The sequence below is a fragment of the Lolium rigidum genome, chromosome 7 (genome assembly GCF_022539505.1).
Source record: "Lolium rigidum isolate FL_2022 chromosome 7, APGP_CSIRO_Lrig_0.1, whole genome shotgun sequence".
NCBI classification, from domain to species: Eukaryota; Viridiplantae; Streptophyta; class Magnoliopsida; order Poales; family Poaceae; genus Lolium; species Lolium rigidum.
This window is the reverse complement of record NC_061514.1, coordinates 337,969,014-337,993,071: the sequence shown is the minus strand read 5'-3', so window position 1 is coordinate 337,993,071 and position 24,058 is coordinate 337,969,014. Positions and strand designations below refer to the sequence as shown.

At 48.6% G+C, this 24,058-nt stretch overlaps 2 protein-coding genes across 2 annotated transcripts; both read right to left on the bottom strand.

The window, feature by feature from the left end:
- Nucleotides 1–2,659: 2,659 nt before the first annotated feature.
- Nucleotides 2,660–4,366, bottom strand: LOC124673510 (IAA-amino acid hydrolase ILR1-like 3). The gene is made up of 2 exons (XM_047209578.1): nucleotides 4,331–4,366; nucleotides 2,660–3,622 (listed from the first exon to the last, which is right to left on the bottom strand). The coding sequence occupies exons 1-2, from the start codon at nucleotides 4,349–4,351 to the stop codon at nucleotides 2,660–2,662; spliced, it is 984 nt and encodes a 327-aa protein (XP_047065534.1). The 5' UTR covers nucleotides 4,352–4,366.
- Nucleotides 4,367–13,843: 9,477 nt separating this feature from the next.
- On the bottom strand, nucleotides 13,844–15,125 carry LOC124673509 (GDSL esterase/lipase At5g45910-like). Its single transcript, XM_047209577.1, has 2 exons — nucleotides 14,840–15,125; nucleotides 13,844–14,736 (listed from the first exon to the last, which is right to left on the bottom strand). Exons 1-2 carry the CDS (start codon nucleotides 15,123–15,125, stop codon nucleotides 13,844–13,846), a joined length of 1,179 nt encoding a protein of 392 aa, XP_047065533.1.
- Nucleotides 15,126–24,058: the final 8,933 nt, after the last annotated feature.

Here is a 24,058-nt window from a genome sequence, read left to right as displayed (position 1 = left end):
CCGCTGTGCGCATCACACCTTCCTCTTGGGGTTCCCAACGGACGCGTGTCGAACGAAAAGACAATACGTCAACCACGCGCATCATCCAACACTCATCCGGAGGGACGATCGACAGATTTCCGGCGTAAAGGACACGCCCCACAACGATGGTGTCGTCGTAGCTTCCCATGGCGGAACCCTCCCGGTTCCGGCCTCCAGACGCCGCAGGCCCCACGGTGGGCGCCAAGCGTCGTTGCCTAATCGACGGTACCTCGGAGGAGGGATCCTCACGAGGGGAGAAGAAGTAGGGGCCATAGGGCGGAGTGCACACGGGACGGTGGTACGCGAGTTACCCGGCTTCGGAACACCTGCACGATGACGGGGCATACTCGCTGCTTGTCCGGAATTATCCGGGCGCTTTCGCGTTGTTACAATGAGTTGTGGTTGTGCCTCTAGGGCTCCCGGGATCCGGCTTATAAAGGCGCACGGATCTAGGGTTTACATGGAGAGTCCTAGCCGGAATACAAGTTGCCTAACTACGGTACAATGTCTTGCCGTGTACGTCAAGGATCCGCCTTCCTCCAGGTACGTGCTGGATCCGGATACTTCATGGGCTGTCACGGATCCGGCCTCCTTCGTAGGTCGGTAGAGATCCGGCTTCCTGTTCCTGGGCTGGACTTCATCCTTCAGGATCTACAGCAACTGGGCCGCCCGATGGGCCACATGCCTCACCACCATCTATGGGCCACCCGGCCTTGCCGGATCTAGGCCATGCCGTTGATATACTCATAAAGTATACCCACAACATGCATCTTTAAGACATCAACATAATGAAGAAATAAGTAATGAGGTGCAAGTTCAAGAGAGGCCACCTCGAACAGATCATATGCTTGAATCTTGCCAGCCATATGGTGATCATGGATATGTGAAGATGCGCCAAAAAAGAAGCTCTCCCATAGTGGATTATGGAGGAGAAATCCCCAAGATTTCATCTTAGTGGTATTCTTGCCATTTTTTTGGTGAGTCAGTTTGTGTTCTCCACAGTGATTCGCGGTGGTGAAAGAAAGAACGTTGTTACTCTTGAGTCCTTGGAACCCTAGACGCATTTAAGGCCTCTGTGGCGATTTCTTGGGAGCCTCCGATTAAGTTGTGGATGCATGCCCAAGCTTTGAGTAAGGTCTGGTTTCAGCCTCAGAGGAAATCGCTTAGTGGAATCGTGACCTAGGCCTTTGTGGCAAGGGTAGCCGGAGAATAAGGTGAGGCCTTTTATGGCATTCTGTGTGTGATGTGCTACCGCATCTTGGGGTGGGGCATTTGTGGCGTTGGTGTGCATTGAGCAATCACACTTTAAGGTGAGGCCTCTTGTGGCGCTCGGGGAGCACTAAGCCATCGCACCTCTCCAACAAAGATTAGCACTCGCAAGAGTGTGAACTTCGGGATAAATCATCGTCTCCGTGTGCCTCGGTTATCTCTATACCTGAGCTCTTTACTTATGCACTTTACTTTATGATAGTCTTCGTGCTTGAATTTATATATATCTTGCTATCACATAGTTGCTTATCTTACTTAGCATAAGTGGTTGGTGCATATAGGTGAACCATAATATATAGGTTTGGCTTGAAAAAGTATTTTTATTTTGCATTTCTTAAGCCCAACTCGGAAAAAAAATTAACCGCCTATTAACCCCCCCCCCTCTAGGCGGTATCTATGTCCTTTCAACGTGCTACACACTCGTAAAGTCGTTTGATCAAAAGTTAACTTGGCGTGTGACATGTGCAAAAAGACAAAATTCGATGTTACACAAAAAATATCTTTTTTATATAGACCACAAAAATTATAGGGTTTTCCCGAAAATTAAAAAATGCGCATATATTATGGAGATGTACATGTAAAATATTTAGTCAAAAAAATTGACACTTTAAAATATGTTTTTTGTGTGGAGGGCACATATGCACCTGGGTGCCCAATTAAATTCTCGCTTCTTATAAAGCAAAACTCCAGTAACTGCAATTAATGTTAGTCTATCTATATATGCAAGCCATCCACATCATCTACTCCCTCCATCCCATAAAATATGTCAAAAGTTTGTCTAAATTTGAATATATCTAGATACTAAATATTGTCTAGATACTTCTGAATTTAGTCAACATGTTTCATGGAATAGAGGAAGAGGATTTCATTAGCCAATCAAATATCTATATCATCTCCACTATCATTCATTATTATTGTATCTTTATATAGAAATTCAATTCAGCTTCCAAATGCATATGCTACCTTTACAAAAAAAACATATTTACGATTGTTTAAAAAAATTAACAAAAAATCCTACATATACATCTTCACAGTACACCACGTTCGTCAAGTGTTGCGAAAAACCAATAATTTTTATGGTCTGCGTAGAAAAGAGAAAATTTATCTTATGGAAAGATTTATTTTTAGCACTGAATTTTATCTTTTTCCACGCGCTAGAAGTCAATTTTTCATTAAACCCCTTTGTAGGCGCGTAGTACGCAAATATGTACGCACCAATTTTTGCTTCAATTTTTTGACATTCAAAATATATAAATGTGTTTCAAATAAAGGGAACATATGGTTACATGAGCCAAAACACCACTCCCGCCAAACACATTTTTTATCCCTGCAGAAAGCAGAGGCAAGAGCAGGGTACGTGCGTGCGTAGCTAGTCGATGCTCAACGCCTGCACGGTGGACGCGTGCTTGTTCAAGAACTGGATGGCGACGGCGGCGTGCAGGGCCGCTCCGACGGGGAGCGCGTCCTCATCGATCACCAGGTGCGGCGTGTGCACGTGGTGCATCTCCTCGCCGGCGCCACGGACGCCCACCCCGAAGAACGCCGCCGGGATCTTCTCGGCGTAGAACCCAAAGTCCTCCGCGGCCATGATCTGCGCAGACAGCCTCACGTTCGCCGGGCCCAGCATGCCCTCCGCCACCGCCTTGACGTGCGCGTACACCCCTTGGTCGTTCACCGTGGCCGGGTACGGCCGGAGCTCCTCCTCCATGAAGTCCACCGTGGCCGCGCACCGCCCCACGGCCGCCTGCCCCTGGACCACCTCCCTGATCCTCCGCATCAGGTACGACAGCCCCTCCGTGGTCATGCTCCGCAGGGTGCCGCCGAGCGTGACCGACTCCGGGATGACGTTGAACGCCGCCTCGCCTCCTCTGATGAAGGTCACCGACACCACCGCGCCCTGCAGCGGGTCCGTCTCGCGGGCGACGAGCTGCTGGAGGCTGAGCACGGCGGAGGCCGCCGCGACGACGGGGTCCACGGCGGCGTGCGGCGTGGCGCCGTGCCCGCCCTTTCCCGTGACGGTGGCCGTGAAGCGGGCCGCGCCGGCGAGGAAGGGCCCCGGCCTGGACCCGACGGCGCCGGCGGGGAGGTGCGTGTCGACGTGCATGGCGAAGATTGCGTCCACGTCGTCCAGGACGCCCTCCCGCAGCACGTGGTACCCGCCGGCGTGGCCCTCCTCCGCCGGCTGGAACACCAGCTTCACCGTGCCGGCGAGGCCGTCCTTGCGGGAGTGCAGCAGCTTGGCGGCGCCGAGGAGCATGGCCACGTGCGCGTCGTGCCCGCACGCGTGCATCTTGCCGTCCTCTTTGCTCTTGAACTCCCATTCTACCATCTCCTGCATGAGCCAGTGGAAATCGATTTGTCAGCGAATCTTAACTACACCGATTAAGAGATTGAGTAGCTGTTTATCAATTCCATACTAATTTACATGGCATTGCTATTCGCAAACAAGTGATCTACTGATTACGTGCAACATTTCTGTTGGCAGTCGATATACATTGCAGATCGTCACCAGAATCACTTTGCGTTGGCAGTCGATATCCATTGCAGATCGTCACCAGAATCACTTATCGTTGGTAGTCGTCATCAAATTACTAAATCTGCTCTGTTGGTATGGTACGCAGTCGCCGTCGATTTCCGTATCGGCACGGTGCCGTTGCGAGACTGTATACGGAAGAACCACAATGTCTGCATGATGGATCCGAGATCCCTACACTCAACTTCCTTCTCCTCCCGCGAACCGGCAACAAAACGAAGGCACATTGCTAAACTGGCGTGCTTTTACATCCCAAGTTGTCATGTTAGACGTTCGCGAAACGTGTATTTTCAATGAACTCGATCTCGATGACTACTTAATCAGTGATATCTCAACTCTAAGTGGAGTAAATTATTCGTGCAAAAAAAAAAAGTGGAGTAAATTAACACTAGTATATTCTTCGAATTTTATTAGGAGCCTCCCCTTGTGCATGAGCAATTAACAGCGAAGAGCACAGTAAAAGTAACGATTGTTTGCATATATATACTAGTATTATCAGTGACAGACCTGGATGGGCAGCGCGTCCATGTCGGCCCGGAGCGCGAACACGGGGCCAGGGCCGGCACCGCCGACGATGGTGGCGACGACGCCGGTGCGCGCGACGGGCCAGGCGTAGGGGACGCCGAGGGCGTCGAGCTCGGCGCGCACGAGCGCGGACGTGCGATGCTCCTGGAAGGCCAGCTCCGGGTGCTGGTGGATCAGCCGCCGCAGGCCCCGCACCCACGCTGCCAACTCCGGCGCCCGCGCCTCCTCCAGGAGCTCCCTCCCCAGCTCCGCCATCGCTGGACGGGTGAGCTGGCTATGCGAGCGAGCTAGGAGGAGATGTGGAAGGAGACGGATGGATCGATGCGTGGAGTGAATGCGAGTTGAAACTGTTGATGGAGGGCGGCAGTATTTGTGGGCGGGGCAGTTACGTGCTTGTCTCTTCGATCGTCGCGACATGGGCTTGGTGCTACGAAACTCCTAACTCCATGCATGTTCGAAATGTGAATTATAGTATTTTTCTGAAATAGAAATGAAAAATATGAGATATTTTTTCTATAAATATGGACTGATAAGGTGAGATCGATACATTTCTAAGAGCAAGTATAATAAGGTACAGTTAGCTGGCTATAATAGATAAAATATTATATCTTTGCTTAGTTTGAGGAGTGAGAATAGAAGATAAGTGGACTCTTATGCAAGAGTCAGCTCTATCACGTGCTTGTAGTCACTTTGTAAAAGTGAAAGGTGGACCATATTTCGATAAAATAGTACATTATTAAAGTTCACTATTGTATATGATAGCTATAAGTTAACTATAGATGACATGGCAAACCAGTACAGCCAGCTATACTATTGTTCTTACTCTAACTCGGTTCAAGATCGACGGGAAAACAAATGCTAAGTTTACGGGGGATTAGGTGTCAATCAAGGATTTGTCGTTGAATTCTTCTCTGCAACCGAACCAAAACATCCAATGAATTGGTTCCGTAAGCTCTATTTCGTAAGTGTAGCATTGTTGATAATAATTTGTTATACTTTCTATGTCCACAAAAGTATGTCTCAATTTTATCAAACTATGCATGCATCTAGATGATGTGTTCTAGTGCAGTGGTACGACACGAGATAGTTGCCGACATGGATAGTGTATAAGTTATTACGAGGCCCAACCATCCCCGCATCACCCCCCACACCTCCGGGTCAGGCGGCTCGGGTGGATACCCTAACGTCACCGCCTCTTCTTCCCTTCCTCCGGTCTCTATCCTCCATGCCACCGCTAGAGGTGACCACCGGCCGGTAGCGGGGCTAGTCGGGGGTCGGTGTCGTGGGGTCCAAGGAGGGATTCGGGGCGGCGCGTCGCGCCTAGCTGCCGTGGCGAGGGCTGCGGCAGCCGGGTGGTGGCTTGGCAATGCGGCTGGCGGGGGTCACCCGGGGGGTTGCGGATGCAGCGGCGCGGTCGTGCTTAGTTGTTGCTGATGGGTCATCCGCGTCCCTCCCTCCCGGTAGCTCACGGTGGTGGCCTTCTTCGGTGTTGGAGGCGGCGGACGACTCGTCGATGGGTTTGTGGTCGGTGGCGGTCTCATCTTCTACCGACGAGGTTGACTGACGGGCGGCGGCATGGGGGCCTACCGATCTTCCTAATAAAGGTGGCTGGTCTAAGGTTCCTCTTGTGCAAAGATGGGGACCTTCCTGAGGCCGGTCCTTCTTGATCTGGCCGGAGTGGTGAGTTCCGAAAGGCTCTGCCGGAAAATGTAACAGTGCAACCTATGCGTAGAGTTTTGGTGGATCATGTGGCATTTGGTCGTGCGCACCCGTGCATGTTTTTATTCCGACTGTTTGGTTATGTAGGGAGCGGTCCGAAGCTCCGTTCTTTGTTGCCATCAGGTAACATTTTGTTCCTTGGTGAAGTCTGAGACGGAGAATATCATGAAGGCTAGATTGGAGGACTAGCAATGGAGGTTCGAGTCTTTGCGTTGTTGAGGGACTTGTTTGGTGTTCTGGGTTTCGTAGCAGCAGTATGCAAGTGGGATGCAAGTGGGAGCGACAGCACAAGTGAAGTTCAGAGTCTTGCCTTTCAGAAATAAATCTAAGGTCTGACCTTAAATTGGTTTTATCTTGCAATGACCTTGTTGAAGATATTATTTTAAGAGCAGAGACTATCTTTAAATTGAAAACCTAAAATCTTTGATCAGACGATAACGACGCTTGTGCTATGTTTCCTTCTTGGAGGCGTATCTTTTGAGAGCCTGAAGTTCATGTGTTTTCTTTGGTAGTGGATGCATTATTGTTGTTAGAACTAAAATACCGTAGCGGTTTTTTTCTCTTAGATTTTTTTTTCTTTTTTTGCACGTGTGCATCCATGCTACCTTTAGGGTATTACGTTGTTGTAGACGTTTAGTGTAATTGGTGCCTCCGGATATTAATACATTCCTTCGTCGGAAAAACAAGCTGCAGTAACCGCGGCATCCTGCACACGGTAATGCTCCTAAAATAGCACAACTTGTGAGAGGAAGCCGCCATGGCCAGCGATAAAGTGTTCGAAGGATGAAGTTTGTTGCGGCCGTGTGGGTGGGTACAAAAGGCATCGAGGCAGGTGCATCCCCGTCTCTTTCCTAACCTATGGCAAACTGTTGTTTAATTTGAATCGGAGCTATCAATCTCAATCAGTCGTCGTCCACGGTCCACACGGTGTGCTCCTGCTAGTGCCCTACCACAGTTCACCTACTGAAACAATAGAATATGACGAGTTGACGACGATCCTTCACTCTGGTCAAGCGGGCGCGACCATAAATCCGTCCATCGGCGATGTTCCTTCGGCACCCATCATCAGTTCATCACACAGCACTCTTCCTTCGTAAGTGCCATCAGCCATTCTGCAGACTGCAGTAAAGAAACGAAGAAGTTGGGCCTCGCTCTCGCCCCTAGCTTGCTACTCTACGATGGCAGGAAAAGGTAAGGAATCTGCATGGTCTCAGCAACCGACGTTGTCTTCGGCGTTCACGTCGAAGGCGAGCAAGACCAAGCTTCAACAAACTGACACCGCTCACCAGACCTCAAGGTTTGCTCGTCATGCATGTGTCCCTTGAGCTCTCTGTCTCCCTCTCCTTTTCCGCCTCGAATTCTCTACTGAACAATGCCTTATTATCCATTATGCTGCAGTCTCCCAGGAACTCATGCAACCTCATCAGGGGCGTCGCACTTAGGAACTCATGGGAACACATCGGGGCCATCGCTCTACTCGACCGACCAGAAGAAAGCGATGTACTCATCAGGGGCGCCGTCAATCTCAGGAACCCACGGGGACTTAGCAGGGTCATCCTTGTACTGGAAAGTGGGGAAGACGGCGAACTCATTGGCCTCGATGCTCCCTGACCAGAAGAAAACGATGTACTCATCAGGGGCGCCGTCAATCTCAGGAACCCACGGGAACTTAGCAGGGTCATCCTTGTACTCGAAAGTGGGGAAGACGGCGAACTCATTGGCCTCGATGCTCCCTGACCCGATCGCGTTGGCGAGGAGTTACGCCATTTCAGGGCCAAACTTCCAATCAGCCTATCAGGTAAAATCAATCTTCAACCCAGCTCTTTTCAGCAATATTCTTCGTGTGTGTGTGTGTATATATATATATATACACACTCAAGCTGCTGTGTGTTCTCTCTTTCTTATAGAATCCGCAAGACAGCAACACGGCCGCAGGGCTGAAACTCCAGCTTGAAAAGGAGAAGAAGTCCGCCGCAAGCTTACGAGGAGAGCTTGGCAGGGAGAGAAATGAGGTGGTAAGATTAAAAGGACTGCTGCTTAAAAAGGAGGCGGAATGTAAAGCAGATCATGTAGCAGAGCTTAAAACGCTGAAAGATGCCAACCACAGGTCAGGACTGCAATGTTCCTGAATTCTTTCCCTTTCTCAAAATGCACCCCTTTTAAACTTTGGATCGATTTTTTTTTCACGCAAAAAGAAACTTCAGATCTACTTACCACGGGGAGTTGTATATTTCTTCTGGTTAATAAAGCTGACAGCTTAGTAAACAAAATTTCAGATTATCAGGTCAGCTTACGGAGGAGAGAAATGCGGTGCGGGCGTTCAAAACAGAGCTTAGAACACAGAAAGATGCAGCCGACAGGTTAGAATTGCATTTTTTTCTCAAAATGAAATACAGTACCATATTTATTTATCACAGCTAGTGGTACTCATGTAGTACAACTATGATAAAGAAAATTGACTCATATCGTAATGCTCTTATCCAGTTTTACAACCATAAAAGCTCATAGCTAGTTGTTAGATGGGGTAGAGCACATTCTAACTATGACAGTACATCTCAGATTAATCTATTCTATTATGACTGGTGAAAAGGTTGAAGACTCAGCTTACACTGGAGCAACTCCAGCTTGAAAAAGAGAGAGCGGCCATCAAAAGCATGCGAGGGGAGCTTCAAACCAAGGGAGCTGAGGTGTTACGGTTAAAAGGACTACTACTTATAAAGGAGACGGAAGTCGGGTGGGCGTTGAAAGCAGAGCATAAGAAAGAGCTTAAAAAGCTAAAAGATGCTGTCGACAGGTCGGCACTGAAATGTTCCTTCGTTCTTCCCCTTTCTCATAATGAACGCCTTTAAACTTTGGATTTTATTAATTTCCTAGCAAAAAACAAAACAAAAAATCAGATATACTTACGACCGGGAGTGTCGTTTTTCTTCTGATCAACAAAGCTGTCAGCTTATCGTAATGGTAAACAAAACTTCAGGTTATCAGGTCAGCTTAAAGAGGAGAGAGATGCGGTGCAGGCGTTAAGAACAGAGCTTAAAACAGAGAAAGATGCAGTCCACAGGTTAGTATCGCAATCTATTCTCAAAATGAATCATCGGATTTTTTTTTCACCAGAAATGGTAGTCATGTAGTACATCTATGATAAAGAAAATTGACTAACATCGTAATGCTCTTATCCAATTTTACAACCATAAAAGCTCATAGCTAATTGTTAGATGGGGTAGAGCAAATTCTAACTATGACGGTACATCTCAGATTAATTTATTTTATTATGACTGGTGAAAAGGTTGAAAACTGAGCTTGCACTGGAGCATCAACGCGCTCCGGTGTCGCTCCAAAAGAAGGACCAAGAACTTATCAGCATGAGGAAACAGCTAGGAGAAGCAGAGTCAAACCTTAAAAGTTCAGTTGAGGTATCAAATATAATTAGAACATGAATATCCAATATGTGTATCCTGCATGAACTCAAATATTTACCTATGTTGCAGTCTTGGAAAGAGCTACAAAGATCATATGACGAACTCAACAGAAAGAAAGAAGAACTCATTAGGTCGAAAACTATGGCGGACGTTTATGAATATTACCGCCGATGGAGCGAGGATCAATCTAGCAGGTCACTTGGCATGAAAAAGTATGATTCTTGGCAGCTTGAGATGGCAGTGAACAGGGCAAGCAAGGAGTCTACTGGGAAGACCAGATGTGGCGCCGTGTATAATTCGGAACTTGACCACAAGGAAGTAGCCATTGAAATTCTCAATAACAAAAGCTACCAAAGGCAGCAAGATTTCAATCAAAAGGTAAACACACTATACTCCAAACTGCATTTTAGTTTAGCTAGCATAAGTTCAGTTTAGGACGGTGAATTATATGTATGCATATGCCCTTACATCTTGCACGAATAATAAGTTCATTCTAGAATATGACGGAACCATAATAATGCAACAAAAGGCTATATGCATCAATCGATGCAGAGGCCAATGTCCTTCCCCTTTCCGAGAAAATGTATTATCAGCAAAGTACACTTACATTCTCATTTATGACAAAAACTCCGAAATTTCAGGTTGATATCCTCACAAATATCAGGCATCCAAACTTGGTCAGTTATATAGGAGAATATGAAAAGAAATACGCACTCATCTGTGAACATTTACCTGACGGCACACTTCAAGATCGGCTTGTTAACAAGAGGCAAACTTCATGGGAAGAAAGAATTAGAATATCTGCTAGCATATGCTCCACTCTTTTGTTCCTCCATAACATGAAGCCTAGTCCGGTCATTCACGGTGATCTTGAAGCACAAAACATCTCTTTCGATGCAGACAACGTATGCAAGCTCAGTGTTTTCGGAATGTCCTATTCAACGCAACACACCACCACCACCACCACCAACAACAACAACAACAACAACAACAACAACAACAACATAGTTCCCTCAATTCAGTCGGACATATCGGCTTTTGGTATTGTGTTGCTGCAGATAGTTACAGGGCAAGCAGAAAAGGATTTGGTGAGAAAGGAGGTACTTAAGATGGGAGATCTTAACCAGTTCCAGGAGAAGGATATAGGGTGGCAGAGGGAAGTGCTTAAAAATAAAAAGATTGTGGATGATAAGTTGGATAACTGGCCGACCGAAGATGCTGTGAAGATGCTGGTATTGGGCCTCAGATGCAGCCACCCGGAAGAGAATGAGCGTCCAGACCTCGCAACTGAAGTTTGGACTCAAATATCGTCCATGAAACGGGGTGCGTCCGAAAGCCAGGGGAGACCAGGAGGCCTATTCGGACGATAAAATCCAAGTGTTTATACTTGTATGGTGTTTTCCTTTTCCTAAGTGTGTGTTGGAACATATACCGCAGCATGCAGGTGTAAGTTTTTCTTTTACAAATTAGCTGATTCGTCTTGGAGAAAATAAAAACAATGATTAATAATGTTTTAATGATACAAATTTTGTGTTCTTTGATATGTTCATGTGTTTTGATCATACACTATATATAAAACTGCAATTTCTGCTTCGTGAGGTGGTGGTGTGTCAGGGACATCCGCAGGAGCTGCTGGGGTGGCGGTGGTGGTTTGCCCACATTCAGCAACCAGGGTGACGCCTCTGCGTAGGGATGGTTGTGGAGATCTCCAGCGGCGACGATCTGGCAGTGGCGACACATGGATTGGGGATCTTAGGAAACCCTAGGTCGTGCCATGGTCGTTGCCTTTCTGTGACCGCCTAGAAGTTACAACGCTGGAAGGAATGGCATCTGGCATGGGCCTGGTGCCATTTGGAGTGGAGAGGCAGGGGTATGTGGGTCGCTCTCCGAACAGCTACTTCGGCGGTGGTGGCAGGCGGGCAACACCGTGGTAGCTTTCTCCTCCGTTGTTCTGACCGGCGGTGTGGACGGCGGTTGGTTTTGCTTGCATAATGGAGGAAGTCCTAGGATTCTTTCTCGCGCCAAGACGGTGTTCTACTTGATGCTTGTCCTCCTTCTCATCTGATTGGAGTGGCGTGTTTCGGAAGGATCCACCGGCGAATTTTCTTAGGCGCCTCATGCCCTGGAGATTGCTGGATCGAATGGGAATCGATCGTGCGCACCCATGGTCGGATTGTCAAGTTCAGGAGGGCTCTGCTATCGGTTGCCATCATGGGACATGTTTTTTTTGTTCCACGATGAAGTCAGATGCGGAGAATGGCATGGAAGCACATATATGAGGACTGGTAATGGTGGTTCGAGTCTTTGTGGGGATGAGGATGTTGCTTGGTGATTCGGGACTCGTAGCAGGGGCATGCTAGTGGGGCGACATTGCATGAGAAATTCAAAGTCTTAATTAGTGAAAGCATTGTTTTCAGAGCAGGAACTTTTTTCGGGTGAAAACATATATCTTACTTGGAGCCGTCATTTTTTGCGGGCTTTGAACTTCGCGACGATGCGTCCTCGAGAAATGTCCAAAGTGAGAGAAGGAAGGTCTTCCCGTTAAGCGAATTGCCCGAACTGACAATAAACAATAAAGAAAGAATAATTTAAGGGTCGACATGCCGGCAACTCAGAGCACTCATCCCTCGTGAATGAACCCCCCACCCCCACCTCCTGGCACCTTCTACTAGTGCCTGTTTGTGTACTTTGTTATTTTTTCGGCGAATTCAGTTTTTCTTAATATATTTGATTATAAAACTTATTGTTGATTTATCAAAATTTAGATCCCTTCTATTCCCACAACTCATATATAGCGGCCGTTAAGTCATTAGGATGGGAACGCTTCCCGTAATCTGGTCCATTTTGATACATGGAAATGACAAGGTTTTAAACGATAAAAAATGTTCTCTCACGTAGGTTACCTACCGCTGTACGGCTTTGCTTCGTTCGTTCTGAGAGCCTCGCTATTCCCACCATCTCGTTGGAGAAGATAAGAGTAGGAAGCAAGTGAGCCTATATATGTTTTTGTGTAGCTGATTTCTAAATATCTGAGATATACATAAATATAAGAAAGAGATAAGAACCAACTTGACCATCGTTTTTTGACGGTAAGTGGTAGAAGCTTCGCCTTTTTTTTGTTATAGATATAGATAAGACAAGATTACAGGAAATAAAACTTGGCCGCTATTGGCACGTATGCATATACTCCGTATGCATATACACATTTTTAGCTAGGGTTGGCTCCGGCCTCTGTATTAGCCATTTTATTTTGTCAATTATTAATGTTTGTCAGAAAAAATACAACTCGTGTAAGGTTGAGATATGAATCAACTCATGCCCGCTTGGACGTTTCCTTCTTGCCAAGAGAAGGAAGTTTTTATTCAGCGTCGAACATGAGAATTAACATGTGGTTCAGTGGTTAGAAGGGCAGTGGCACCCTAGCTCATTAGCGTTTAAATTCTAGATTTGACACTTTGATGTCTAATAAAATGTGGAATATTTTTCAGTGAGATGCGACGTTTCTGTCAACAGCTAGACTGTGGCAACTTCGTTAATCTTAAAACCAGCTGGCTTAGTTTTTTAGACTCATTTTCTCGGAGGAGCTCATAAAGGGGAGGTATGCGTGCATGCACTTACATGTACGTTTTAGTATCTGCGTTTGTACTGTATTCGGAAAAGAAAAAAAAAACCAGCGTCCAACATGTAGGCTGCATGGGATCGATGGTCGCAACAATTTACCTTAATTCCAATGGTACTTACACGGAAAAGACAAGCGAATGAAGTGGTAGCACACACATATACTTCTTCAAGCGAATGAAGTGGTAGTTAAAAATAAGAGTGAATTCCTCTTTTTACCCTATAATTTTGTATTTGTGACACTAATTACCCCGCCGAGTGAAAATTTGTGTAGATTATCCACTTTTAAGGCTTTGTGCCCTTATTTTTTGGTGTGTGTCCATTGGAGAAGGTGTTAGGTGATGATCGGGGTCCAAAAATATCTAAACGTTAGCGATAAACCGAGCATATGTATTAAAGAAGTTTGAGCATAAATCGTCCATGAGGACATTCTATATTGACATATTTTATCGCTCCACATCGACGTATCATACCTATTCTATCTAACAATAACTAGTAAAATGATAAATTGGGTCTCCTAAACGGGATATTTTGGTAGAAGTTTCACTAAATGGGGTAATATGTGTCACAAATGCACAATTACAGAGTAAAAAGTGGAATTCACTCTAAAAATAATGATAAACCTTGTCTATTCTAACGTAAGATAATGTTATTTGAATTCTCACGAACTCTGGTTGTCGAAATTTTCTTTTAAAAAAGGTTGGTGAACTTGTTTTATGCGTACACACTGTTTTGTTTACTATCTATTTGTGTGGTTGCATGTGGACATGATGGGCGGGTTGGCGAAGGGGCCGTGGAGCATGCCGCGTGCCATGATCCTGTACACGGCCTCCGTCATGTGCAGGCCGTCCCAGGACACGTACCTGGACGGGTCCGCGCACCGCACGGCCCCCGGATCCGGGCACTTGACGGTGAGGTTGGCGTTGTACGGCCCGCCGCCGCCGCAGCACGCGTAGAGCACCTTGCCCGCGTCGAACCCGTTCTGCGCCGGCGCGGTGATGAGGCTGAGCACCTCGTCGTAGTAGTCGACGTAGGTGATGGAGACGCCGGGGTGGGCGCGGCGGAGGTCGCCGATCTTGGCCCTGAGCATGTGGTTGTGGAGGCCGGTGAGAGCGTTGAGCCAGCCGAGGCAGCCGGCGGAGTCGTAGTCGCCGGGCTCGCCGTCGCGGAAGAAGTAGAGGTACCGCGGGACGCAGCCCAGCGGGAAGACGCCCGGCACGTAGATGGTCTTGGCTCCGAGCTCGATCAGAGCCTCGATGGAGAGGCCAATGGATCTTATGACCCGGGGCACGAGGGGCTTGACCCAGCCGAGCGTCTTGTTCTGGAAGAAGGGGTGGTTATAGTCGTTGGCGCCGAGTTCCCCCAGAAGGAACAGCGACGTGGCCATCACCTCCTTTCGCTCCTCCTCGGTGGAGGCGATGGCGGCCAGCACCTTCTTGAACCAGCCGATCTGGATGCCGAGGGAGTAAGGGGTTATGCCGCTGACGTCGAGGTGCTTCTTCTCGAAGAGCAGCTGGTTGAGCGCCGTGCCGCTGGCCACCGCGAAGTTGGCGCCGTACCGGAAGTCCTCCTTCGTCGCCGGCGACTTCGCCTGCAGGTACGCAGGCCAGTACGGGAACCCCAGCCTCTTCACTGCACAATTGCACATGCATGTGCGTGTTCTTATCGATCTGCGCCATGTGTACGCCTGCATGCATGCATGCAAGTGAAGTAATTAAGCAAGAATTATATGTACCGATGAAGTCGACGATGAGGCGGCCGTCGGACCAGCGGCCGGTGGGGCGGCCGAAGAAGGTCCTGCCGTAGGGAGGGCGAGACACGGAGCCCGGCGCCTTGGAGTAGTGGATAAAGTTGCCGGTGTCGATCAGCGAGTCCCCGAAGCTGAACATGCGAGGGTAGCAGCTGCTGCTCCGGTTCTGTGGCGCCGCCGCGTACGCCGATGCCGTTGTGGCAAGGAGAGCGAATAGAGCGGCTGCCACCACGAGCCGCATACGCAGATTCGTCAAAGTCGCTTCCGCCATTGTGGATGGCTGGAAGTGAATGCGGTTGAAGAAATTCGAGACTAGCTCACTCGCTAGCTTCTGCCCGGCGAGCCGGAGCATTGAGGTAGCGCCTATATATGCATATGGCTCCATTGATTCATATTTCATAGGATAGGAAAAAGTATAGGTATATCTAATTAAGGGGATTTGCTAGTTCTCGGATAACTTTGTGCCCAGTCAAACCCTACACCGTCGTGTATATGAGTTGTAAGATCAACTCTAATAGAGCCCGTAAATGACACCGGAACCGAAATTTTACGGCAGATTTACGGGTTCGGGGCGAAAGCCGCAGGGACTAGAGCCTGAATCGGCGGCCCGGCCCGAAAAAGTTTCTCGGGGGCCCGGGAAACTCCGCGTGTGGCCCCTATTTAACCAGGTAGGGGAGGGGAGTTCGGTTATGAAACCCTACTCCCCTCCGCCGCATCCGCTCCTCCGCCGCGAAAAACCCTCGCACACTGGCGAGGAATTCCGACCGCTCCCTCGTGATCTCCACTCCGCCGCGACTTCCGCGTTGTTCCCCATGGCTCGCGTAGCAAGATGCGGTAGGGGAGGCGGCCGTATTGGCGGCGGAGGCTCGCCGCCTCATCCGCCTTTTTTGCGCTTGGAGGCGGAGCGCACGAAGTAGATGTGCTCCGAGGGAGCGCGCAGGTGGCCACACAGGTCGGCGTGTAGGTCGACACGCAGGTCCGCGCGCGCGGCGGCTCGTGCAGCCCACCGCTTCCACCGCTCACCGACAGCAGCGACGACGAGGACGACGCGCCGGCGCTTCCCCTCACCAACAGGGACTACGCGGAGGAGGCGATGGTGATCGAGCTCGCCGCCCTCGTCATCGCCTAGGTGTCCTCCGCAGCGCGTAGCCGTCCTCCGCCGCGCGTAGCCGTCCTCCGCCGCGCGTACATGCCCTGGCGACTATCCCGGGGCCAAATTTTTGTCAACTTCGGCGCGTGGCGGAGGATTAGTAGTTATTTTTGCTGTTATATGTAATTTATGTTTGAATGTAGCTCGATTGGAGCATCGAATTCGTTGCATTTCGCATGTTCATCGCCAAAAATTTCCCGCGACATTTGATTTCTTTTTTTCAGTTCGTCTTTTTGGTTTATGTTCCACGCCTCGACTAAAATCAACGAAACCGTAAAATTCGGGAGACTGAACTTGCCGTTTTCAGTTTCGGCGAGTTCACTCACTGCTAGAGATGCTCTAAGTTGGGTTGCAACTGGGTTTTTCATTGTAAGTGGAGTTGCAACTAGGTTTTTCAGTTGCAATTGGAGATACAACTGAATTTTTTTTTATCTAGGCTACTCCGTATTATATTTGCTTCGTGATTTTGCTAGTCATTAGTTGCAATATGAGTTGTAACTTGACATCATTTGACCAAAACGAAGTTAATTCTCAATCGACTCAAGAATAGACACACCCATATCTAAGACATACAATTGAGATGTCATGATCAATTAAATTCTATGGAAAGGTATGAAGTGTGTTTGATTATAACGGCAAAACTATGAGGCATGAGCTAATATTTTTTCCTAAAGGATTTGCACTACACGATTTTTATAGGATTAGTACATATGAGATATGTTTCTAGGAATGTAGGAATTTTTTTCATATGATCAAAATCCTTCATAATTCTTACACAAATGATCAAAATAGCCCTAATATACGCAGATGCTAGAGCTTGAAATGCATAGCTTTTTTTTAGGACATGGAATACATTTTTTTCGAAATGGAGGAACAAAGCTTTGCCTCATTTCGGTAATTAAGGAGAGTTTCAACAAGACGGTCGAAAGACCAAATGAAAAAAATGAAGCAAATATGACATGGGACTACTCTCGCGACATGATCGAACTCAAGTGCTTAGCACCGGTTAGGCTCCAATTTACTTTCATTTTACCCTTGAACAATGTTGGCACAGAACTCACATTCCTGAAAACTTCGGCATTGCGTTCATTCTAAATTTACCATGAAACTAACGTGGCAAGCGAAGCCAACGGCCGCCTACGAGGTCGGCCGGTGCTATACTTAGCTTAAAGGGTGACACAGGAATCGCGAGGGGCTGGACCTCTACTGCACAGTGACATTTTTGAACCGATCGGACCGGCCGGACACGGCGACGTGTGTCGTCGATGTTGCCAGTTGAGTTAAGTATAGTTGCAGGGTGGAACTCGTGGGCAACGAGGCACGAGTGGCGTAACGAGATTTCATTCAGGAAATCAATCAGTCAATTCATGCTGCCAGACTTGCACCAATCGCATCAAGATGCATGATCTCCACGGGATCCGTCGATGCAGCATGCTTCATGTCCCGTCAATTCGTGCAACAGAAATGGTTTGTCAGCTGAATAGCTGATGGGACATGTTCTTGTTTCCTAGTAACCATGTGCTCACGAAAAAAAGACAGTTGAGATCGAGAGGGGAACACCGCCGAGTCATCTTTGTCGTTTTCAATGGATACTTCTGCTAGTGTGGATCACGCTCGCCTTGCCTATTATTTGAGTGATCAAACGTTCTCAAGTATATGTGCTACTCTCTCGTTGTTCGTAACTCGTCATTTTGATCTTTTCAAATTGTACTAAGATGTAGATGTACTTCCTTTATCACGCTTGGTCCTTTTTCTCATGAGTTACTTTAAGCATTTTTACTTTTACTATTCAATACACTCAGTCAAACTTTTTCCACCTTTAACTAGAATTAAGCGCATCCTTCCGCATTCTTTAGTGAGTTGTAACAAAGAACAATTATTGACCATAGCCTACCTCTCTGTGTGATCGATACTTTTATTTTGAAACTAGCTACACCTACATGTGAACTTGCGGTTATCATGTTACGGTAGAAATATTGGCAGCCGTTGGATCGTGCATCTGGATCTCTTGCTCCCCAATATACCCATGTGCACCACTACTAACAGTGCGCCACAGGTAAGTCTTGTCCCTTTTAATTTTCTTTGCAGCGAAATCTAAATCATCTGAAAACTCTATCTTCCCTTTCAAATTTGAGGATTGTAAAAAAACCGGTAACGGCCGACGGGCGTTGAATTGGGTTGTAACTTTTTTTGTAGATGTTTTTTCATATAAAAAACTTTTCCATTCGAGGTTGTATGCAAAATCTTAAGCCGTTTCTTGAAACATAGCGTATTTTTGCAAAATTTGTCAAAATTAATGTTTGCTATCTTTTCCTAACAACTATATTACCTTACATAACTACATCTCAAACGATTTTTAAAATTAAGGTTTTATCATTTTATTTTCTAAAACTGAAAAAAGATCCACGAGGGAGGGGTTGATGATTCCTGTCCCCACTTACCCGTTACGTACCAATGCCCCCATGCGCCACGGGTAGCAAATATACCCGTGGGGCAACAGTATGAGGTGTGCCAAGGCTAAAAGGGGGTAACTAGCCTAGCTTAGGAATACCCGTGGTGCACCACTTTTAATAGTGTGCGATAAGTTATCATCCACAACACACCAGTTTTAGGTGCGCCACGGGTATATACTATTTTCGTGCGCTACAAGTGAGCCACTTATTTACATATATTTTTCTAGTAGTGGTTGATGCAACACCTTAAGTAGGGGCTTGGGTCAAAAAACAGACACCCAAGTTGAACGCCAAACAATATTGTGGATGCCAATTATTTTCATGAAGTAGCACATATTAATAAAATATTAACAAACTTAGACTCGCATGGAGATTGTCAGAAGAAATTAAACATCGGGAACACTTTTGAATTTGATGGTATTGTGAAAGCTCGAGAGTGATACAAAAAGATTCAGAATTTGGAGTAGCATTTTTTTACTCCGGCTTTTCCAAATTAATTGACTCAACTTTGTGTTGATACACATGTCCGAGCGACTCTGGAGACGCCACATCTCGATCCCGCGAGCCCCCCGCCGCATCCCCTGCGCCTGGCCATCGCCGCGCTGACATCGGCAGCGGTGGCGGCTATTAAAAAGAACTGGAGATAAGGGGCTTACCCGATGTATTCCTTAAAAAAAGAATGCATAACTTGATCGATTCTGATCTTTGATATCACTAGCTTCAATCAGATTACAGAAGGCATCATTACCTTGCCCAATATGCGCACTTCTTGTATAAGACGAATGGGCAAGGAGGGCATCACAGGACGCTCCACGGGTGATGGCGGGGCGGTGGCATGGTATTTGGGTTTGGGGCATGATGTCAGAGCTACTAGGTGGAGACGGGCGCGCTCGTTCTGCGTGATCTCCGATGGCAGGGCTGGCTGGTCAGATCCGAGCTAGCCAGGTCTGCTCGTGGAGTGTTGCTGGCATGGAGGTGTCACGGCTGGTTTCTCCTTGGCTGCCCTGTCCGGCGGCGTGGGGAACTACTGGTTCAGAATAAAGGTTATCTGGCCCCTTGTTGTTCTTCGAGTGCCAAGTCGTCGATCGGCTTCATGTTGGCCTGCTCAATCTAGACGCCGACGAGTGACGGTCTTCCTCTTGGGGATTTCCGTTGAATGGTGCAGAGGTGGGCCGCGATCAAAGATGGGCTTGAAGAGTATACATGGAAGGAATACATGAATCGGCCTTGTATACAAAGTTTGGACTAGTTTGCCCATGTATCTGTAAATATAGTAGGATACGTGTTGGTTAGATAGAGTTTGGCTCGTACACGGTTGGGATTATTCCCACGTTAGAAAGTCTACAGACTATAAATATGTATCTAGGGTTACTGAAATAAACAACAATCACGTTCACCACAAACCAATCTAGGCGCATCGCCAACTCCCTTGTCTCGAGGGTTTCTTCCGGGTAAGCATCATGCTGCCTAGATCGCATCTTGCGATCTAGGCGATACACGTTTATTCGTTGTTCATGCGTTGCTCGTGCTTGAAGCCTTGTTGATGGCGAGCAACGTAGTTATCATAGATGTGTTAGGGTTAGCATTGTTTCATCGTATCATATGCTTTCGTCCGTGCAACCCTTAGACGTCTAGCCGCCCTTACACCTATCTTAGGTGTAAGGGCGGCACCTCGCTTGATCATTATTTAGTAGATCCGATCCGTCATGATTGCTCCTTGTTCTTCAAGGATTAGTTTAATATCTGCATAGTTAGGTCTTACAAACGGGTTGAAGGATCCAGTGGCGCGTAGGGTGTAGTTTGCTAGCCCTAGACAGGATGTTCCGGGGATCAACTTCATGTTGGTTTTTAGGCCTTGTCTTGGGTCGGTTTACGATCACCGTGCGTGGCCGCCAGGCTCAATCACGCGTAGGATGTTCCGATTATGTGGTGAAAACCCTAAATCGTAGTAGGTCGTTTTAGCTTTATTTTGATCAATCAGGACCACCATGTGATCGTACACCTCGTACGAATCATGGGTGGATCGGCTCCTTGAGCCGATTCACGGGACAACTCGAGAGCCGATCGAGGCTCGTATTTAATGTTTACGTGTATGCCATGCGGGAAACTAAGCGAGGCAAATCCATCACCTTCCCGACCGGGTATAGGTCGGGTGGCACGCCCTTGCATCAGCATCGGACGTGCGTGCCGAGTCTTTGCGGGTCGTCGCTCGAGGGACCAGGGCCAGCCGCAGTCCTGGGAGCCTCCCGGCTCTACTGTGTTGCCCGTCGCTGCTCGCCGGTGGGTTTCTGACCGCACCACATTCTGGCACGCCCGGTGGGACAGTCTTCGACATCAACCGCATCGCCATCTACATCTGAGATGGCGGAAGGCACTCCGATCACGTACGAGGATCCGACCGAGGAGCTCAAGAAGAAGTATGACGAGGTCAAAGCGATCCTCGAAGCCGACCTCATCGGCTCTTTCCGAGAGAACCCGCTCACACGGCATCGGGTGGAAAGGGTTCTCACCTGAAGGCGCGCTCGATGGAGTGGACCTGTCCGCCCCGTCGAAGAACGCACCAGGTCTCTCGCGTCGGGAGATTAACTTCATGGTAGCTCATTCGTTGCACCGCCATTCTGAGAGCCTGGTGAACACTTTGGAGCGTGTCGCTCTTCGGGTGATCCGAGAAATCATGAGGCATCAGTACTCTCCGTCAGGACCAGCTCTAGGGACTCACCAAGGAGAGATGCCACTCCAGTCCCGACCACCGCTGCCATTCGCGTTGGCAGCACCAGAAGTGCCGAGTTCACCGGCATACGTCGTCTACAAGATCGGTGGTGACCCTAGTGATTACCAGTTCTTGCATGATGCGCCTAAGGAGATCCCTCACGGATACACGTGCACATACGTGCCGGACTGCAGATGACTCGGGCACTCACGAACCGGACCGCAACGAGCAGGGACTTCGGAACAGCAGGAGGAACTTCGGGAACAGATCTTGAGAAGCGGACGTGGCTAGCTAAGTATGCCACTCCGACAAACCTCCGAGCTCAACTCCTGCGGTTGGCTCGGAGCTTGAGAAGCAAGCGTGGCTGGCTAAGTATGCCACTCCGGCGAATCTTCAGAGTTCGACTCCTGCAGCCAGCACCGCGGATCAGATCAATACAATCTTGAGAGACCAGTTCGGCATGGTGCCGAAAAGGAGGGCAATCGGCTATTCCAAGCCGCACCCCAACGAGTACGAGTTGATCCCACTACCACCCAAATATCGGCTCCCTGAATTCTCCAAATTTAGTGGATCAGATGGCTCCAGCTCAATCGAGCATGTGAGCCGATATTTGGCACAGCTGGGCACGATCTCAGCATCAGATGAACTACGCGTGAGGTTCTTTGCACAGTCCCTCACAGGATCGGCTTTCGGGTGGTACACATCGCTGTCACCGAGACTCAATCCGGACTTGGAAGCAGTTGGAGGAGCGAGTTCCACATGCGGTATCACTCGGAGGCTTCCGAGGCTGGCATTGCCGATCTAGCACAAGTACGACGAAGCGCGGAGAAACAGTGTCGGAATACATCCAGCGCTTCGGGACCGTTAGGAACCGATGCTATTCGGCTCGTGTGACCGAAAAAGAAGCGATCGAGTTGGCGGTGGTGGGTCTCGCATCACCGATCAAGGATGTGGCCTCCCAAGCGAGACTACCCTTCACCGGCGCACATGGTGCGGAAGCCGTCATTATATGAACAGCGCCACCCGGAGGTATACCGGGATAAATTCAAGCGTGCGGTGGTCCTGGTTGAGGCGGATGAAGATGAAGGCTCTACGGGAGATCGAGAGGTAGCGGTGGCTGAATGGACTCGGGGGCAAGCCCCGTGTCCCGCAAATGGGTTAAGCCACAAGGTCCTCCAAAAGGGTTTGACTTCGACGTGACCAAGGCTGAGAAAATTTTCGACCTCTTACTTAAGGAGAAGCGGCTAAAGGTACCCGAAGGCCACAAAATCCCCACGGCGCGGGAGCTGAACGGAAAGCCATACTGCAAGTGGCATAACACGTTCACCCATGCCACCAACGACTGCAGGGTGTGGCGTCAGCAGATCCAAATGGCGGTAGAACAAGGGCGTCTAATTTTCAGCCAGTACGCCATGAAAGTCGATACACACCCCTTCCCCGCCGTTAACATGGTGGAGTGCACTTACCCTGGGGAGTGCCAGCCAGGTTTCTCGTTCAACATCAACATGGTAGGACCTGGGCACCACCCTGGTAAGGACAGAGACGAGGGCAGCTGCTCTCATAGCAAGGACACAGAGGAAGCCGTTCCACGCGATCGGCTCCGACACGATGGCAAGCGCTACGTCACAGAGGGAGAAGTGAAGAATGTGAGATATCAGCGACCCCTCTCTGATCACCTCCTCAGCAAATACGTGAGTCAATACGACCAACGCCGACGGTACAACAACGATGACGAAAGAGATCGTCTGGCTAGGGACGCCAGGAGACATCGTTGGCATGATCGCGACGAGGAGAGATATGAGCGCCACGCCAAGGAAAAGTCAAGAGAGCGAGACGACGTGGATAGGCACTGGGACTGTCCCTTCTTCAGACACTCGCTGGGATTCAGGAATGAGCCGATTGCCTACAATCGGCAACTACCCAGAATGTAGACAGAAGAAGAAGGATGCAGCTAACGTGTCCGTGTTCAAACGTCTAGGGCCTCTCCCGCCTCGGAACAAGTACGGCTGAGTCCTCTCGGGTGGAAGATCTCGAGGAACTAGAGGACGATGATGAAGAAGAAGAAGATAAGTACCACCGGCCAAGGTGGTGCCCTGATGGACTCAGCCGTTCCCAAAAGCGTAGGGTTCAGCGACTACGTGGTTTGGAGGAAACCGAAAAGTTATACCTGCACACGTTAAGGAAGGCGCGGCCGGATTTGGCCGCGAAAATTCAGCGAACTCTGGACGAAGAAGGACGGCCACAAAAGAAAGAGTGGCGCCCCAGACAAAAGAAAGCCGATGATGAGACATCGGGCTGGCACAAACATGGTGTTCATCCTTCCGACGGAGTTTAGTGCTCCAGGATTAGACGAAGCACCTGTGGCACAACTTGATCTGCGGCCCACGGCCGGTTATCTTTGAGAAGCCACGAGAAAGAAGCTACGGACATCTGAAGGCCCTGTACTTGCGAGGTTATATCAATGGGCAGCCTGTCAACAAGATGCTGGTGGACACCGGAGCGGCAGTCAACATTATGCCATACTCCATGCTTCGTCGGTTGGGACGCTCTAGCTCGGACCTGATCAAGACCAACGTTACACTGAGCGATTTCAACGGCCAAGCATCTGACGCACAAGCTGTTTTGAACGTGGATCTGACCGTAGGAAGGAAAACCATCCCTACTACGTTCTTTATTGTCGATAGCAAGAGCACCTATGCTGTCCTGCTAGGGAGAGATTGGATCCACGCCAACTGTTGCATTCCATCCACGATGCACCAATGCTTAATACAGTGGGATGGAGATGAAGTAGAGGTCGTCCACGCAGATGACTCAGCTGAGATTTCAACGGCTGGCATGAACGTTTGGGAGACGACAGGCCAAGAGCCACTCTCAGGCATCAATTTGGACGA

Bases quoted from the DNA above. Each gene is read 5' to 3' on its own strand.
- LOC124673510 (XM_047209578.1), bottom strand. From the start codon at position 4,351: ATGGACGCGCTGCCCATCCAG. The intron at 3,623-4,330 runs GTCTGTCACTGA...TGGCTCATGCAG, and splicing joins TGGACGCGCTGCCCATCCAG to GAGATGGTAGAATGGGAGTT.
- LOC124673509 (XM_047209577.1), bottom strand. From the start codon at position 15,125: ATGGCGGAAGCGACTTTGACGAATCTGCGTATGCGGCTCGTGGTGGCA. The intron at 14,737-14,839 runs GTACATATAATT...GCAATTGTGCAG, and splicing joins CCTCATCGTCGACTTCATCG to TGAAGAGGCTGGGGTTCCCG.